This window comes from Lolium rigidum, chromosome 6 (assembly GCF_022539505.1).
Source record: "Lolium rigidum isolate FL_2022 chromosome 6, APGP_CSIRO_Lrig_0.1, whole genome shotgun sequence".
In the NCBI taxonomy this organism is placed as follows: Eukaryota; Viridiplantae; Streptophyta; class Magnoliopsida; order Poales; family Poaceae; genus Lolium; species Lolium rigidum.
Genome location: NC_061513.1, coordinates 214,986,838 through 215,005,768, shown reverse-complemented (window position 1 = coordinate 215,005,768; position 18,931 = coordinate 214,986,838). Strand labels below are relative to the sequence as shown.

General features: G+C 44.9%; 3 protein-coding genes across 3 annotated transcripts; 2 read left to right on the top strand and 1 right to left on the bottom strand.

Annotated features, from left to right (window-relative positions):
* Positions 1-7,004: 7,004 nt before the first annotated feature.
* Positions 7,005-8,071, bottom strand: LOC124667789. The gene is made up of 2 exons (XM_047205030.1): positions 7,914-8,071; positions 7,005-7,813 (listed from the first exon to the last, which is right to left on the bottom strand). Exons 1-2 carry the CDS (start codon positions 7,919-7,921, stop codon positions 7,225-7,227), a joined length of 597 nt encoding a protein of 198 aa, XP_047060986.1. The 5' UTR covers positions 7,922-8,071; the 3' UTR covers positions 7,005-7,224.
* A 2,334-nt stretch (positions 8,072-10,405) lies between these two features.
* LOC124665566 (peroxiredoxin-2F, mitochondrial) lies at positions 10,406-14,243 on the top strand. The gene is made up of 5 exons (XM_047202965.1): positions 10,406-10,699; positions 10,802-10,831; positions 11,721-11,879; positions 12,552-12,646; positions 13,908-14,243. Exons 1-5 carry the CDS (start codon positions 10,505-10,507, stop codon positions 14,011-14,013), a joined length of 585 nt encoding a protein of 194 aa, XP_047058921.1. The 5' UTR covers positions 10,406-10,504; the 3' UTR covers positions 14,014-14,243.
* A 571-nt stretch (positions 14,244-14,814) lies between these two features.
* On the top strand, positions 14,815-16,930 carry LOC124666991 (uncharacterized isomerase BH0283-like). The gene is made up of 6 exons (XM_047204326.1): positions 14,815-14,971; positions 15,080-15,298; positions 15,383-15,673; positions 16,167-16,328; positions 16,465-16,548; positions 16,679-16,930. Exons 1-6 carry the CDS (start codon positions 14,942-14,944, stop codon positions 16,784-16,786), a joined length of 894 nt encoding a protein of 297 aa, XP_047060282.1. The 5' UTR covers positions 14,815-14,941; the 3' UTR covers positions 16,787-16,930.
* Positions 16,931-18,931: the final 2,001 nt, after the last annotated feature.

Genomic DNA, 18,931 nt, shown 5'->3' with positions numbered 1-18,931 from the left:
AAGGAGAAAGCTCGCATTTTGGATTTCTCGCTTTTGATTATTCTCAACTTAGACATCCATACCGGGACAACATGGACAACGAGATAATGGACTCCTCTTTAATGCATAAGCATGTGGCAACAATTATTATTCTCATATGAGATTGAGGATATATGTCCAAACTGAAACTTCCACCATGAATCATGGCTTTAGTTAGCGGCCCAAAGTTCTTCTCTAACAATATGCATGCTCCAACCATGAAGGTGGTAGATCTCTCTTACTTCGTACAAGACTGGACATGCATAGCAACTCACATGATATCCAACAAAGAATAGTTGATGGCGTCCCTGTAAGCATGGTTATCGCACAACAAGCAACTTAATAAGAGATAAAGTGCATAAGTACATATTCAATACTACAATAGTTTTTAAGCTATTTGTCCCATGAGCTATATATTGCAAAGGTGAATGATGGAATTTTAAAGGTAGCACTCAAGCAATTTACTTTGGAATGGCGGAGAAATACCATGTAGTAGGTAGGTATGGTGGACACAAATGGCATAGTGGTTGGCTCAAGTATTTTGGATGCATGAGAAGTATTCCTCTCGATACAAGGTTTAGGCTAGCAAGGTTATTTGAAACAAACACAAGGATGAACTATGACAAGCAAAACTCACATAAAAGTCATATTGTAAACATTATAAGACTCCACACCGTCTTTCTTGTTGTTCAAAACTCAATACTAGATGTTATCTAGACTCTAGAGAAACCAAATATGCAAACCAAATTAGCAAGCTCTAAGTATTTCTTCATTAATGGGTGCAAAGTATATGATGCAAGAGCTTAAACATGAGCACAACAATTGCCAAGTATCAAATTATCCAAGACATTTTAGAGTTACTACATGTATCATTTTCCAATTCCAACCATATAACAATTTAACGAAGATGAAACTTCGCCTTGAATACTATGAGTAGAGCCTAAGGACATATTTGTCCATATGCTACAGCGGAGCGTGTCTCTCTCCCATAAAGCAAATGCTAGGATCCATTTTATTCAAACAAAACAAAAAACAAAAACAAACCGACGCTCCAAGCAAAGTGCATAAGATGTGACGGAATAAAAATATAGTTTCAGTGGGAGGAACCCGATAATGTTGTCGATGAAGAAGGGGATGCCTTGGGCATCCCCAAGCTTAGACGCTTGAGTCTTCTTAATATATGCAGGGGTGAACCACCGGGGCATCCCCAAGCTTAGAGCTTTCACTCTCCTTGATCATATTGCATCATACTCCTCTCTTGATCCTTGAAAACTTCCTCCACACCAAACTCGAAACAACTCATTAGAGGGTTAGTGCATAATAAAAATTCACATGTTCAGAGGTGACACAATCATTATTAACACTTCTGGACATTGCATAAAGCTACTGGACATTAGTGGATCAAAGAAATTCATCCAACATAGCAAAAGAGGCAATGCGAAATAAAAGACAGAATCTGTCAAAACAGTAACAGTCCGTAAAGATGGATTTTATTAGGCCACCAGACTTGCTCAAACGAAAATGCTCAAATTGAATGAAAGTTGCGTACATATCTGAGGATCATGCTCGTAAATTGGCGTAATTTTCTGAGCTACCTACAGGGAGATAGACCCAGATTCGTGACAGAGAAAGAAATCTGGAACTCGCGCAGTAATCCAAATCTAGTACTTACTTTTCTATCAAAGACTTTACTTGGCACAACAAAACATAAAACTAAGATAAGGAGAGGTTGCTACTGTAGTAAACAACTTCCAAGACACAAATATAAAACAAAAATACTGGAGTAAAACATGGGTTGTCTCCCATAAGCGCTTTTCTTAACGCCTTTCGCCTAGGCGCGTAAAGTGTAACTCAAGTAACATCAAGAGACGAAGCATCAACATCATAATTTGTTCTAATGATAGAATCATAAGGTACCTTCATTCTCTTTCTAGGGAAGTGTTCCATACCTTTCTTGAGAGGAAATTGATATTTAATATTACCTTCCTTCATATCAATAGTAGCACCAACGGTTCAAGAAAAGGTCTTCCCAATATAATGGGGCAAGATGCATTGCATTCAATATCCAAGACAACAAAATCAACGGGGACAAGGTTATTGTTAACCATAATATGAACATTATCAACCTTCCCCAAAGGTTTCTTTTTAGCATTATCAGCGAGATTAACATCCAAATAACAATTTTTCAATGGTGGCAAGTCAAGCATATCATAGACTTTTTTAGGCATAACAGAAATACTTGCACCAAGATCACATAAGGCATTACAATCAAAATCTTTGACTCTCATTTTAATGATGGGCTCCCAACCATCCTCTAGCTTTCTAGGAATAGAAGTTTCAAGTTTTAGTTTCTCTTCTCTAGCTTTTATGAGAGCATTTGTAATATGTTTTGTGAAAGCCAAATTTATAGCGCTAGCATTGGGACTCTTAGCAAGTTTTTGCAAGAACTTTATAACTTCAGAGATGTGGCAATCATCAAAATCTAAATCATTACAATCTAAAGCAATGGGATTATCATCCCCAAGGTTGGAAAAAATTTCAGCAGCTTTATCACAGGCAGCTTTAGCAGCTTTAGCAGCTTAGTAATTTTGCGCGCTTTGCACTAGGAGTAGAAGCATTGCCAACACCAATTATTTTACCATTGATAGTAGGAGGTGCAGCAACATATGAATCTTTAGCATTGCTAGTGGTGGTAATAGTCCAAACTTTAGCTACATTTTCCTTTTTAGCTAGTTTTTCATTTTCTTCTCTATCCCACCTAGCACGCAGTTCAGCCATTAATCTTATATTCTCATTAATTCTAACTTGGATGGCATTTGCTGTAGTAATAATTTTATTTTCAATATCCCTATTAGGCATACCCTTCGATTTCAAAAGATCAACATCGTAGGCAAGACTATCAACTCTAGAAACAAGAATATCAATTTTATTGAGCTTTTCCTCAACATGATTTGTTAAAGGCAGCTTGTGTACTAATAAATTCTTTAAGCATGGCTTCAAGTCCAGGGGGTGTATTCCTATTATTGTTGTAAGAATTCCCATAAGAATTAGCATAACCGTTACCATTATTATAAGGATATGGCCTATAGTTATTACTAGAATTGTTCCGATAAGCATTGTTGTTGAAATTATTATTTTTAATGAAGTTTACATCAACATGTTCTTCTTGGGCAACCAATGAAGCTAATGGAACATTATTAGGATCAACATTAGTCCTATCATTCGCAAGCATAGACATAATAGCATCAACCTTATCATTCAAGGAAGAGGATTCTTCAACGAATTTACCTTCTTACCTTGTGGAGCTCTTTCCGTGTGCCATTCAGTAGTAATTAACCATCATATTATCAAGGAGCTTTGTTGCTTCACCAAGAGTGATGGACATAAAGGTACCTCCAGCAGACTGAATCCAATAAATTCCGCGAAGAAAAATTTAGTCCTCGCATAGAAGGTTTGGATGATCATCCAAGTAGTCACTCCATGGGTTGGGCAATTTTTAACCGTGAGATTTCATTCTTTCCCAAGCTTGAGCAACATGTTCATTATCTAATTGTTTAAAATTCATTATGCTACTCCTCAAAGATATAATTTTAGCAGTGGGGATAATATCTACCAATAAAAGCATCCTTGCATTTAGTCCAGGAATCAATACTATTCTTAGGCAGAGATAGCAACTAATCTTTAGCTCTTCCTCTTAATGAGAAAGGAAACAATTTTAATTTTATAATGTCACCATCTACATCTTTATACTTTTGCATTTCACACAATTCAACAAAATTATTGAGATGGGCAGCAAGATCATCGTAACTAACACCGTAAAATTGCTCTCGCATAACAAGATTCAAGAAAGCAGGTTTAATTTCAAAGAATTCCGCTGTAGTAGCAGGTGGAGCAATAGGTGTGCATAAGAAATCATTATTATTTGTGGTTGTGAAGTCACACAACTTAGTATTTTCAGGGTGGCCATTTTAGCAGTAGTAAATAAAGCAAACTAGATAAAGTAAATGCAAGTAAACTAATTTTTTTGTGTTTTTGATATAGCAAACAAGACAAGAATAAAGTAAAGCTAGCAACTAATTTTTTTGTGTTTTGATATAAGTGCAGCAAACAAAGTAGTAAATAAAATAAAGCAAGACAAAAACAAAGTAAAGAGATTGGGAAGTGGAGACTCCCCTTGCAGCGTGTCTTGATCTCCCCGGCAACGGCGCAAGAAATTTGCTTGATGCGTGTAGTTGACACGTCCGTTGGGAACCCCAAGAGGAAGGTGTGATGCGCACAGCAGCAAGTTTCCCTCGATTAGAAACCAAGGTTTAATCGAACCAGGAGGAGTCAAGAAGCACGTTGAAGGTTGATGGCGGCGGGATGTAGTGCGGCGCAACACCGGAGATTCCGGCGCCAACGTGGAACCCGCACAACACAACCAAAGTACTTTGCCCCAACGAAACAAGTGAGGTTGTCAATCTCACCGGCTTGCTGTAACAAAGGATTAACCGTATTGTGTGGAAGATGATTGTTTGCAGAGAAAACAAGTAAAAACAAGTATTGCAGCAGATTTGTATTTCAAGTATTAAAAGAATGGACCGGGGTCCACAGCTCACTAGAGGTGTCTCTCCCATAAGATAAAAGCATGTTGGGTGAACAAATTACGATCAGGCAATTGACAAATAGAGAGGGCATAACAATGCACATACATGACATGATAAGTATAGTGAGATTTAATTGGGCATTACGACAAAGTACATAGACCGCCATCCAACCGCATCTATGCCTAAAAAGTCCACCTTCGAGTTATCGTCCGAACCCCTCCAGTATTAAGTTGCAAAGCAACGTACAATTGCATTAAGTATGGTGCGTAATGTAATCAACAACTACATCCTCTGACATAGCGCCAATGTTTTATCCCTAGTGGCAACAAGACAACACAACCTTAGAACTTTTCATCACTCGTCCCAGGTGTCAATGCAGGCATGAACCCACTATCGAGCATAAATACTCCCTCTTGGAGTTAAAAGTAAAAACTTGGCCAGAGCCTCTACTAGAAACAGAGAGCATGCAAGATCATAAACAACACATGTGTAATAACTTGATAATTAACATGACATGGTATTCTCTATCCATCGGATCCCGACAAACACAACATATAGAATTACAGATAGATGATCTTGATCATGTTAGGCAGCTCACAAGATCCAACAATGAAGCACAATGAGGAGAAGACAACCATCTAGCTACTCGCTATGGACCCATAGTCCAGGGGTGAACTACTCACTCATCACTCCGGAGGCGACCATGGCGGTGTAGAGTCCTCCGGGAGATGAATCCCCTCTCCCAGCAGGTGCCTGAGGAGATCTCCGTAATCCCCCGAGATGGGATCGGCGGCGGCGGCGTCTCGCAAGGTTTTCCGTATCGTGGTTTTTCGCCTCGGGGGTTTCGCGACGGAGGCTTTAAGTAGGCGGAAGGCGCAGGTCGGGGGCCGGCACGAGGGGGCCACACCATAGGCGGCGCGGCCCCCTAGGCCGCGCCGCCACGTGGTGTCGCCACCTCGTGGCCCCACTTCGTATGTTCTTCGGTCTTCCGGAAGCTCCGTGGAAAAATAGGCCCCCGGGTCTTCGTTTCGTCCAATTCCGAGAATATTTCGTTACTAGGATTTCTGAAACCAAAAACAGCAGTAAAACAGGAACCGGCACTTCGGCATCTTGTTAATAGGTTAGTTCCAGAAAATGCACGAACATGACATAAAGTGTGCATAAAACATGTAGGTATCATCAATAATATGGCATAGAACATAAGAAATTATCGATACGTCGGAGACGTATCAGCCTGCACGGTGGACGGTGCCTGCATCAGAGGCGGCGCGCGCTCGGCCGACAAACCGTTGAGCAGGTTGCGTGCTCCGGCCATCGCTGCTGATCCCATGTGCTTGGGGCCTTTGGAGTTCGCCGGCGCACGGTTCAGGTCAATGGAAGAAGGAGACGGCCCCGTGAAGGACTCGCCCACCTCTGGTGACCCATCCCGTGACGTGTACGCGTACCGCGTCGACGGCCGCCCCCAACTCGTGCGCGCCGGCGTGTACCCAAACGGGGCAGTCGGCCGGGATGTCAACCTTGGAGGAAGGGGACGGGTCACGACGAGGCCGAGCCCCCCCCCCCCCCCCCCGAGGCCGTGCCGGCGCCCGGAAGGATCAGGTGCTGAGCGAGCGATGCGTGGCCGTAAAAGAGCATGACATGCTCTTGCATGACGTTCGCCTTCGCCTCCGTCTTGAGTTGGAGGAGCTGCTCCGCCGCCCGCTGCCGCTCCTCCGCGGCAGCGACATCCCTCTTCCGTTGCTCTCGATCTTCCTCTGCTCCGCGGTGAGGTCGGGCTTCGCCTTCTTCGTCGCCTGCCCGGGCTCCACGACCACCGGAGCGCCCAGTTCAGGAGCCTCCGACACGGGAGGAGCGGCAACGTCCGCGAGCTCTGCCTCGTCTCCGATGGTGGCGGTGCTGGCGGTGGCGGCGGCAGTCGCTTCGTCGGCCATCTCTAGGTTTTGGGAGTGGAGTGGATGGTTTCTGTTTTGGGAGACAGACAGGCGGGCCAGGGGTGGACAAGGGGAGGACGCGAGCGACCAGCATTCGGCGTCCACGGCCACGCAAACTCGTCTCAGATTTGGGCCGGATTTGGGTCGTCCCGGACGCCGTGGCCATCCGTTTTAGGGATGGGTCCGCGCGCTGGGCCGCGTTTTTGTCCGGTTCGACCATCCGGACGCGCGGGCGCTCTTAGGCCTCGCCTGACGGTAAAGGCTTTTGGAGAGCCTGTTAAATGTCTGGCGCACCTAAATACCTTTGAGGGATGCTCTCGGGCACTTGGCAAGCTGCTGCATCTCCAAACATGACATGGTGACAAAAGGTTGGGTGGAGCAACAAGAGGTCAGGTCTTGGAGCAACAACACATGGACCGTTTTGGAGACTGGCATGGACAGGGTTCAGGAAGCAATGGGGAGATCATCATCTAAAACTATTTGTCATCATCGTGAATTCCTGTGTTCTGATCAAGCTCTAAATAGCACGCCGATGCAACAATACATTCTTCATAAACATCAGAAATACTAGATGCTAAAACATCTCAGCACTTGCCTGAAAGCTAAAAACAATAAAGCTAGACAGTGGCAACTGGCAAGCAAGATCCGTGGAACCTGAATTCTAGTGTGAAGAAACAAGATTCATGGGGTCAGTGAGTGAAAGTGTAGAAGACGGTGCCGATGTAGAGGGCGAGGGCGGTGGAGACGAGCCCGACCAGCCCCGCGGCGGCCTTGGCAGCGGCACGGTTGCTGGTGCACCCCAGCGTGCCGAGCCGGATCTGCACGACCATCACCATGGACACCATCAAGAAGACGCAGCCGACGACGGAGCCCACGGCGGAGGCCAGCATCCCGAGCCGGACCAGGCGGGCGTCGATGTGGGCGTGCGTGGCCTGGGGGTCCTTGGAGTTGATGAGGTTGAGCGCGACCTTGAGGCCCTGCGCCACCAGGCTGGAGAAGAGGAAGGAGGAGAAGGCCACCACCTCCAGGACCAGCAGGGACCGCGCCACCTCCGGCCCGGCGTCGCACGACGGGTCGCCCGCCAGGCTGCGGAGCTCGCCGGGGGTCGCCAGGGAGAGCCCCACGAAGACGGCCACCGTGAAGAGCGAGTTCACGTTCACCACCCCGTCCAGCGCCGTCACGTGCACGCTCGTTGTCTTCGCCGACAGCGCCGCCGGAAGCTTCCACTCGTACCCGTGCTGCTGCCCGCCGCCATTGCCGTTGCTGTGTTCGTCGGATCTGGGAGGATTGCAAGCAAAGAAATGGAGTTCTTGATTGGTGCAACCGATGCAAACATCTGGTTTTTCTGATATGCGAAGTTGAATCTGAGAGGACTTACTCATCCATGGGAGATGGGGAGGAGATTGGATCGGATGCTTGCTTCTTCCGATGCTGATTTCTGCAGATCGAGTTGCTTTTGCTGGTTGGGGAATATGGGTATCAACAGGGGAGGGGAGAGTTTAGGGGAAGAAAATGCGGGCAGCCCAAAAGCTTATGAGAGTGGGAATACAGGGAACATGGTGCATTACGCGTACCGATAATAATCTAGGTGATAAAAAATACTCCATACATGCTAAAAATATTCCATACATTCCATCTTAATTGTCTGTGTATTAAATCAGCGACTACTAATATTAGACGGTAGAGGTAGTACTATTAGAAAACTACCATATAAACTTTGTATCATGCTAAAAATACATATATATACAAGTAATGAAAGAGCGTGATAAAAACATTTGTAAAAATCGAATCTTTCAACGCCATCCATCGCAAATAGAAAGTTTTTCCTAAAGCCGTGTGTTAGAACTCGGTAAACTGTCCACGTAGTTGGATATCATCCCACATGGATCACACTGGAGTTACGCTATGCAATGTTTTTTTGCGGCGATTGTTTTATGTTCACCGTTTAGTTTTCTTTGCACCACCTCAAACATTATTTGATTACTACCGGTGTGAATCTTTTGGTTGTAACATATTCCCGCCGTTTTATGAAATTTTCAAAATGTGGACTCTTAAAATGCTCGCGCCATTTATGATCGCTTATAAAATGCCTCGCACAACCTTCCCATCGGCTGCGTCTCACATCGGCACCATGCCTCGCTGCAAATCCACTCTCGGTTACATCGACCTCGCGTTGTCTAATGCGGAGGAGGAACGTTGCTCACCGCCTGGTGTTGGAGAAGCGCCATTGATCTTGCGGGATCTGATTTGGAGGAGAGCTCGCTCCAGCGGATAAGTTGGATGGGATGCAGGAGGAGGACTTGCAGGAACATATGGTGGTGGATGAGTCCATCCCATCCGTGCAGCGTGAGGAAGCGGAGGTGCATCACGAGCTGGAGGTGTCCATCGCGGCGTGAGGAGGTAGTGGTGGAGGAGTTCTTTGATTCTCTCCGCGATGACCGGCTACGTGCATGGTTACGCTCCAAGAAGAAATGTAAGAAGGCTGGCGCGTAGCAGGCTGTCTACAGTTTCTTAGTCAGCAGGTTCGACGAGATTGCGGAGGCTATCGCGACAAGACGCAAGTTCGCCTAGGAAGCTCTGGAATTGGGCGTGTGGTCGGGTACCAATAACCCTTTCGGCGATGACACCGATGCATCATGCAACGGAATATGTCTCTCTCCGGCATGCTCTCCACCTTAACGTTCGCAAGTATTTATTGTTGGAAATATGCCCTAAAAATAAGTATATAATGAAGATATCTCCCGCAGTATTTATATGCTTTTTTGTACCATCCTTGAACATCATCGATGGCATATGTCATCACTATATTGTACGATTATTGTTCTGATGGTTCCTAATCAAAAAGGTTATGAGACACATATCTTTGACTAGTATAGGTGTCAGTTAACATCTATTTTTCACAAGTTATGGGTATGGTAATGCCAATCCAACAGTAATAAAGAGTTAAATGTTTACTTGATTTCAAAAAACTATATCACGAAATTGAAGAAATAGGCCAGGCTACCAACAAGGTTGATAAACTCTCGCCTTGAGTTTGGCAACATGTATCTTCAGACAAATTATCAACGTTCGTCGGAATGACTTTGCATCACTCGAAAGTTGGCACACACCACCAACTAACTATCGTTTTAAGATAGACGTGTTCTTTGGTTAGCTGTCCTACGTCAAGTGAACTTGCAGATCATGCAGTCAAACCGAATGGAACTCAAAACTGAACCGTTATGTAAGTCCGCTTTCAATTTTTCAGGTTTTTCGACAATTCTTTGGAGTATTAATAACACCTCCGGAATCTAGCACTGTGTCTCCTCCGATGTATGCATTTGTTTATCTACTGTTACTAGTTTGTTGCTGCCTGAAAATCCTTCGATCACTCCTCCCTAACTAGCGCTATCTATGTTTCTAAATATAATAAGGTTAAAGTTTAAATTTAACTTTCAAAATATTTATACTCCCTCCCTCTTAAAATGTAAGACACGCTTTTCTCCGCACCATCTTTGATGCATGATTTGACCACTAATATATACCCAAATTATAGGGATTGAAAATGCATAAATTGTATCATTTCATTTTTCTTATAAAACTCTCTCATTTCATATGTCTTGAAATTAAAATTTTAACATATTATATGTAGTATAAATTATAACTAAAATTTTAAATTGTCCACCGGAGTAGTAATTTAGAAATGAAGGTTGTAGTATCGACATAATGGGCGAGAAGTAAATGAGCGTTAAGGGTCCTGAAAAAAGTTTGCAGAATTTTACAATTTTGGAACACTTTCCTTAATTAATTTTTTTATCTTAATTGCGATTTGGCCCTCCGGCCTGGTAATCCCGAAAGAGAGCGAGTACCCCGCTGGCCTGTCTCAAGTCTGAGCTCCGCTGCGGCAGCAAGACGCCAAGACCTAATCCAACGAACGCAATTACCTGCTCCCATTTTCTGTGGCTTTTGGCATCTGCACAGAGAAGAGCGATGGCGTCAGCTCTGGTCAGGAGGGCGAGAGGCTCGCCGGCGGCGGCGGCGCTGTGGGCTGCGTCGAGGGGCTTCGCGTCCGTGGGCTCCGACATCGTGTCGGCGGCGCCCGGCGTGTCGCTGCAGAAGGCGCGGTCCTGGGACGAGGGCGTCGCCACCAAGTTCTCCACCACCCCTCTCAAGGACATCTTCCATGTACGCTGCTTCACTATACTCTCCCGCTGCTTCCTCCTCCCGCTACAGCCGCCGCGCTTAGTCCTCTAACCCCCTTCCGCGTTTCCTTTTGTATGGTTACAGGGGAAGAAAGTGGTCATCTTCGGATTGCCGGTAAGATCTCTCTTTCCCTAATTCCCTTCCCCTACAAAATCCGTTGCTCCTGCTAGCTTCGGATCATGTATGCTCGACTATTTTAGATCTCCGACGAGTCATAGTGGGTGCATTCGACGCTACTAGTCGTGAATCTGTATTAGGCGATTATGGATCGAGTCCTTGCATTCTCTGTTGCTCATTAGTACAAGGTTCATGGTGATTCTGTAGGCAGGGCGTTGGCTGCTGTCGATATCTTAAGTTTGCTGAGTTGGAAAACGAATGCTGCACATGAAGTTTTGTGCTATGCTTGGACTGTTTTATAGACTGGCATTTTAGTGTCCACTGATATGATGTTACTTATATATTTAGGATTTTGAAGGGGAACATCTCTGACTCTACTGTACTAGACATGATCTTTAATCTCCCATTCCTAGGATAAAACTATCAGTTTCATCTGTATTGTATTATTGGACAGTAAGAAGGTGCCTCAGCTAATTGAGGAACTGAGTGTAATCTGGCAATAGTATTACACAAACTTCGTGTTCGGTATCCACAGCCACATTGATCTTTGATTGATCTTAAATAATCGGCTTCCACTTTCAGATGACAATGTCTTGGACGATATTAAAGCGATCCACTTGAGAACGTAAGCCAGGCATAATTAGAGTCCCTTTAGCCTTAAGCCTGCATGAATGCTTCCCCTGTTACGCCTTCCAATTGCGCAGTGTTATTGATAATTTGTATACCTAGGCGATTTATGGCTACAGCCATTAAGATTATAAACTTGCTCCGTTAATAGCATTCTGACTTTTCCATCTCATTAATAATTAGTATGTTGTAGTCTCACTCTCTCCTGGAATGGTTTATTGGTCATACAGTTGACAGCTATCTTTCTGATATATTTCAGGGTGCATATACAGGAGTATGTTCGCAGTCACATGTCCCTAGTTACAAGAACAACATCGATAAACTGAAAGCAAAAGGGATCGACTCTGTTATCTGTGTAGCTGTTAATGACCCATACGTGCTGAATGGATGGGCAGAAAAGTTACAGGCAAAAGATGCAGTGAGTAACTACTCTGTCTTTTTATATGTCAATGTAGGTTTGGCGCGGAATAATTAATGTAGAACAGGTATCGTAGTGTGCATATTCAAGTATTGTGTACTGACACATGAAATAGGACTATATGCCTTCATGTTTGGTGGTGCCTGTTTTGTTTTCCTCCACAACATACTACTTCATGGTACTATACTCCCTTGCTAGTCTACCGCAGTAATACTAAATGAGTCTACTACAGTAATACTAAATGATCAATAACAGTCATGCATGAAATTGTTATCTTGTATTTTTAAGCACCTGTTCCACTCCTTGGTATGCCAGTCCTGAGCTTTATTGTGTGAATCTCTTTAAGAGTGCTCATTCTAAACCTCGTATTGAGATTTTTCATGATGTGTTGCAAAACTACCTAGTGCATGTTCAACTCACATATCTTTTTAGGTGAATTTCTATATGTTGTTCTGAATGACTTGAATATGGATTTAAGGCATTAAGGGCCAGTAATGTGTTCAAATTGACGTGTATCAGCCTAGATGGTTATTGCAAGTTCGCAACATAGACGTTCTGAGTCTTCTAGCCCATGCATTTTCATGCTATTTATGCTAAACTTTCTCACGAATCAAGATCATGCAAACATTTAGTATACTTTAACCATTCCGACTTATGGAATATTGTTATCAGATTGAGTTTTACGGGGACCTTGACGGGAGTTTCCACAAAAGCTTGGATCTGGAAATAGATCTCTCCGCGGCTTTGCTTGGCCGTCGCTCCCACAGGTAATTCTATTTTTGCCAACTCTGTTTGATTCCTAAGTATGTATTAAAGCATGATATACATATATTCAGTACTCATAACTCTACCTTTTATATACCGTGCAAGGTTAGTTGATTTTCAAGTTTTATAGGGTATGCGTTTATTTACAGAATTTGATGTGGAGTTAAATGTAGAACCGTGCATGCTTCGAAAGGATGTTCTTCTAATTCTGGAAGACATTTTTCAGCATTTTGTAACTTGCCTTAAGTTGCTACATCGACTATGCTAGTTTTCTCTTGTTTTGTTAGTCCCAAAAGCAGTGATCACCAATTTATCTAGGGAAAATGATAGATTTTGATACTTTGATGATTGGGTGACATTGAGTTTTGTTAATTTTCTTGTTCAACACTGTTGAACTGCCACGACTATAAATCCCAATGAGAAATCGTGCATGAATGAGTGCAAAGAAAAACTACATGAGAGCCGGGACTTTCTTTATATTCCCATGAATTGTGCTGTACAGTAATTCTCAGAATCGTCCGCCTTGGAGTGAAGGCCTAATACCCTTAGGTGAATCACTTGCACCCATTTTTGAAGTACAACATGCTATAGCTATATTAAATTGCAAATAAACAAGTTAGCAAGTTGCATATGTCAAGCTTCATGCACTAGCCAACGCAACCAAAAGTCCGAATTGATGGAAAGGGTTAGGCAATCCACTTGCACATATCAACACCCCTTCTCACGTGTGACCGGGAGAAGAGAAGAGAAGGTCAACAAGTGGAATGAAGAATAGCACATGTATGAATGATCGTATACGCGGCACTGCGGCAGACATAGTAGTGGGCATATATTGCGAAAGCCAGGATTCGAACTCAAGACCCTGGGCTCTGATACCATGTCAAGCTTGCACTAGCCAGCGCAACCAAAAGTTCGAACTGATGGAAAGGGCTAGGCAATTCACTTACATATCAACAACATACATGGATAAGTGTGGAGGTGTACATATTACTAGTTTGTTTTTGGCAAATTGGAACATGCTCCAGCAGAGTCCTGTTGTTTCACCTCTCTGTAGCTATTTTTGTTGAAGGGCTTATCCATCATGCGTTGAGATGGTTGGTTGCCTGAAATGTTACTAAGACCACTTCACTTATGCACCATCTGGCAAATATTGTGCGCTTCACCAGGCCTGAAATACTACCTCATCTTTGAACTCATGTTGTAACAATTACTGCTTTAAGAATGCACCTTGTCTCGTTTCTCACCAAGCACCGTTGTTACTAGGTGGTCAGCCTTTGTCGATGACGGGAAGATCAAGGCTTTCAATGTCGAGACGGCCCCTTCCGAATTCAAGGTTTCTGGTGCCGAGGTGATCTTGGATCAAATCTGAGCCAATCAGTGAAACCTGTTTCTGTTTGGCTTTTGCTCATGCAGCAGCATACATGATACACGATGTGGCGCACTAAATAAATGAGAACTCGAGCACCTGTGTAAAGATATTGCTACCTGTTGTGCTACTTACAGGATGGTCATTATGCTGTTGCAAATCTTTTGTAGTGATGGTTTCTTGTCACATATCTGGTTTTTGATGTTTGATGATGATAGACCATTGGTTGGAGCTGTTGTTCATGTGCTGGAATCCTCACAGGAGGGGTGCTATTTTGTCCTCTCGCTGCCACCTTGGTTGAAGCGGCCAAACGGGACTTGGACCATAACATAATAGGAAAAAACAGTTAAGTGTAGGTGGTTGGTGTTGGTGATTATGGCTCTTGGTTTTCAATTGGAGCCGGTCCATGTTTTGAGATTGACTTGAAATTTTCGCCATGTTATGCGTTTTATTTTCTGGAAAAGACATCTGGTTAAAAACCCGTCTGGCAACAAGATGTCATTGAACTTGAACGTTCTGAATGAGAAGGAGCAATTGGCTCGAAAAAAACTAGAAAAATATCAGCTCTGACGAAGCCAATTGCAAGCTAGTCAAGCAATCCTAAATTGGTTGAACCTAGTATACTACCTTTGGTAGGTAAGATCTCGCCATTGCAGTTCCAAGTTTCCAACCTGCCAGTGACTCCCTTACCTGTTGCTTGAGCAAAACCTGCTAGTGACTCCAAATGCCTGGTCCAGAAGTTGATTACGAAGTAAAGCCTCCAAGTTCCATATCGTCAGTGCTGATCAATAATGCTCTGCCAACTGACATCATCAGCAGCTGATGGCTAGCACTAACACTATACTACACTAGTGTCCTATAAAAACGTGCTCGGGTTCACATCCGTTCCGACAAAGCTCACTCCCACAAGATTTCAAGCTGCTTCGCGGAAATGGCCAAGAAAAGCATCCAATACGTCGTGGTCAGTGCTCCTCGGCTGCTCGCTTGCTTGCTGCCTCCATGTCGCTCTCTTACTGGCTCGAATGGGAAGCGACGTTGACGTCGGCGCCGCCGTGTTTCCTCCTCGCAGGTGGACGCCTTCACGGCCGAGCCGTTCAAGGGCAACCCTGCCGCGGTGTGCCTCCTCGAGGATGATGCCTCGGCGCCCACGGGGGACGCGCGCTGGATGCAGTCCGTCGCCGTCGAGTTCAACCTCTCCCAGACCGCCTTCATCTCCCGCGACTCCTCCTGCCCGGCCGACGCCGCCACCCCGCGGTTCCACCTCCGCTGGTTCACCTCCGTCACCGAGGTACTCACCTCCGCTGGTTCCACTTCTCTGATTCGCACCGTTTCTTGCAACTATGCTCCATCCGCGCCGTCGTTTCAATTTCAGGTCGCGCTCTGCGGGCACGCCACGCTGGCGTCCGCGCACTTCCTCTTCACCTCCGTCCTCGCGGAGCACCACGGCGTGGTCGAGTTCGCCACCAAGTCCGGAATCCTGACCGCCAAGAAGGTCCCCGCGCCGGAGACGGAGGAGCAGGGGAAGCTCTTCATTGAGCTCGACTTCCCCTCCAGTGACTTTGTGGGCTGCGGTTCGGCCGACGAGCTGCCGTCGATCCCGGACACGCTCAACGGCGCCTCCGTCGTCAGTGTTCACAAATCGGTCGCCACCACCGACTTCATTGTACGTGCTGCTTCACACCTCATCCCCTTGCTTTTCTTTTCTTTTGCCTTCATAACAACATTTTAGCAAATCGTTTCCTGCCTTAAATTAAATAAATCATCTTGCTACACTGCTACTACTCCCTCCGGTTCATATTAATTGACTCTATATGGATGTATCTAGACACATTTTAGTTCTAGATACATCCATATTGAAGTCAATTAATATGGATCGGAGGGAGTACCATAACCATTCTCCTAGGCCGAATAACTCTTCTCTTTGATGACTCAAGAACTATTGCTCACTCGAGCCACAGTTGTCTTAACAAATTGTTCAATGTAATCTGGCTATATGTCAGCGTGATATAAATTCTTCAATGTAACTAAAGACGGAGAAGTTGAGTGACAAGAGGGAAACAACGATTGCCAAGTTTTTGTGTGTGTAGAATATAGTTGAAGCTGAACATGTTTACTTGCCACTGTGACTGATCACAAGAATTTCTCATGGCTTTTAGGTGGAACTTTCATCTGGAAAAGAGGTTGCCGATGTCCTTCCTAACATCGAAGAAATCAAAAAATGTGCTGGCAGAGGTGTGATTATTACAGGACCGGCACCTGCTGGATCTGGTTATGACTTCTTCACGCGTTTCTTCTGCCCCAAGTGGGGGATAGATGAGGTGATGACATAATCCTTCTGCTAAGTTGAAAACATGTAAATAGCGACTCGTTTGATTTTCAATTTCTTACATAAACCATAACCTCTTTTTTGCCCTCTTTTCAAAAAAAAAAACCTCTTTTTTACTATTTTTGCAGGATCCTGTCTGTGGCAGTGCACATTGTGTTTTGGCACCCTACTGGGCTAAAAAGTTGGGCAAACAAAAACTGGTAGCGTTTCAGGTAAATATATTTCCTTACGAATGAACTATGATTCAGTACCTCTTTTATGTTGGAAGACTTGATGCTAGAATTCCCTCAATCTACCAAACTATGTGGTTGATTATCTTTTATAATGTTGGTCGATCACCAGGTATCTCCAAGGAGTGGAGTGCTATACCTGGAGCTGGATGCTGCGAATCACAGAGTGCGACTTCAGGGAGAGGCCGTTACTGTCATGGCTGGGACACTCTTCGCGTAGCTAGCATGTTGCCATCCACTCCAGGCACAAGCGTTCATGGACTCTTGATGTGAACTACATTGAAATAAAAATATAATTGCTTCATATATGCTAGTTTAACTCTAAATCGATCAGTTTTACGGGAATAAAAACACTTGCTGAGCAGAGTGCTGGCCACTTGAGATTGAGCTTTTCTGGATTAACTGAACAATGTCAGGCAAAACAAACCTGGAGACGTAACTGAAGCAAGCGTGGATTTAACTGAAACATCATAGCATTAGAATGATCAACCTGTGAGTTTCTTTACGTGTAAAATATATTAGTCATCAGGCTGTGACAGACGAGACTGCATAAACCTGGCGGGCGGCAAACGAAACACATGAAGAACATTCAAAAACCAATTTACGTTGTCAGTTGAAGGGAGAACACATATCTTTTCTCGATGTAAAAAGAAGATGCAAAAAGAAGAAGAAGAGAGAACAGATATCTGGTAGGGTATGCTTTGGTAGCAATCTAAACGTACCCATAGTCCTTGGCAAGGAGCTGGTCCCCTAGAATTACGTAGTGGCACCTAGGTTCATGAGTACCTGATAAATTGCCAGCCCTAAAATCCGTTTTTAACGATTCCAAAAAAAATCTAAACAATTTCTTTTGCATGTAGAGGATGCATGTATGTATGTGGGTGATTTCTTTCATACTCAAATTATTAAGTATGTAGCTTAGGTAAAAATGACAAGTTTCAAATAAATAATATGAAGGAAACTCCCTCCTCCCGAAAGTTCTATAACTTAGTGATCAGATAACTATATAATTTAGTATTGGAGTAAGTTTAATTAGATTCAGGAGTATCCATGTTTCAAAAATTCGCTCTACCGGTCCCCTGCGATCTTTGTTGTGTGGTGCCCATACACGCGGCAAGGATGTTGTGTTTCGTGCTATAAAAAAAAGGATGTTGTGTTTCGTCAGTTTAACACTGCTGTTCAGTTAGCTGTAGGCCAAAGTTTAGTTTCGACATGTTTTACTCTCGGACTAGTTCAGTTAGGAAATAATACCAAGTCAGCGTGTGGTCTGTCCACGCCATGGTCTTTGTTGTTCCGTTCCTCATGTAGTGTGAGGTCGTTGGCTCTGATCTCGTCGTGGGAAGGCACGAACAAACGGATCAACTTGAGGGGAATTAGAGCATCTCCACCTGTGACTCTTAAATAGGCACCGGTAGAGGTGCTGGTACAGCCGTATGGGGGATGCTGGTCTTGCATCCTCTATTTCGGGATGTTGTTTCCACACTGGCGCTCCAAATCGGTGGCCTCGATAGATTTTTTTTAGATAAACAAAACATTTTCTTGTAGTTTCATTTCGATCCTGAAATCTGCTTCATCTCTAGCCTACTACCTACTGACCACCCGACTCTATAGAGGTGGACGATCGTTCGCTGCTGGGCCGCCTGCTCTCTCTACTGCTCCTCCGTCGTCGATCCCCCGCTGCTCTCTCCGCCACGAATGTCAAGTAGGCAGCTCTATCTGTGGCCGCCGCCTCCTGACGCAGTTGCTACTCCAGCTTCTCTCGCCGCCGACGGTGCTCCATCTCCTGCCTTCGTGGCCGCAACTGCATCTCCGCCAAGCGCCGCCGCTCGTAGACTTCATCCTGACGTTGTTGCTCCTTCCGCATCTCCCGCTGCAGCGCAAGCTGCTTCCATCCCTGCTGTCGGCGCACCTCGCACCGGTGCTGCCACTCCGCCTCCCGGTGATGCCGCGCTGCCTCCAACAGCTGTCGCTCGTCCGTGGCAAATGCATCTATGGTCGCCGCTAGCGTCGCCTCCTCTCATGCCTCGTACTCTTCAAGCTGCGGGTCCTCCTCCACAAGTTCTACGGCCGCCTCTAGCGCCGCCTCCTCCCACGCATCGAACATTGTGTGTTTAAATTTTTGCACTACTGAAGTGAGTGGCAGGGAAGGAGGGATAATATAGACCGGCAGCGAGACGGAAAACCTCCCGCACGGTGTCGTTGCCGGAGAGTTTCCCGCCCGGTGTCGTGGTGGGAAATCTCCCGCGCGGCGCCCTAGCGTCACTGACAGGCGGCTCCCACGCCCAAAAAATTTCATGCGGCGAGGCACCGGCGCGACCGATTTGCTCCCTTCACCAAGGGGCCGACACGGGATTGCCGGCGTTTC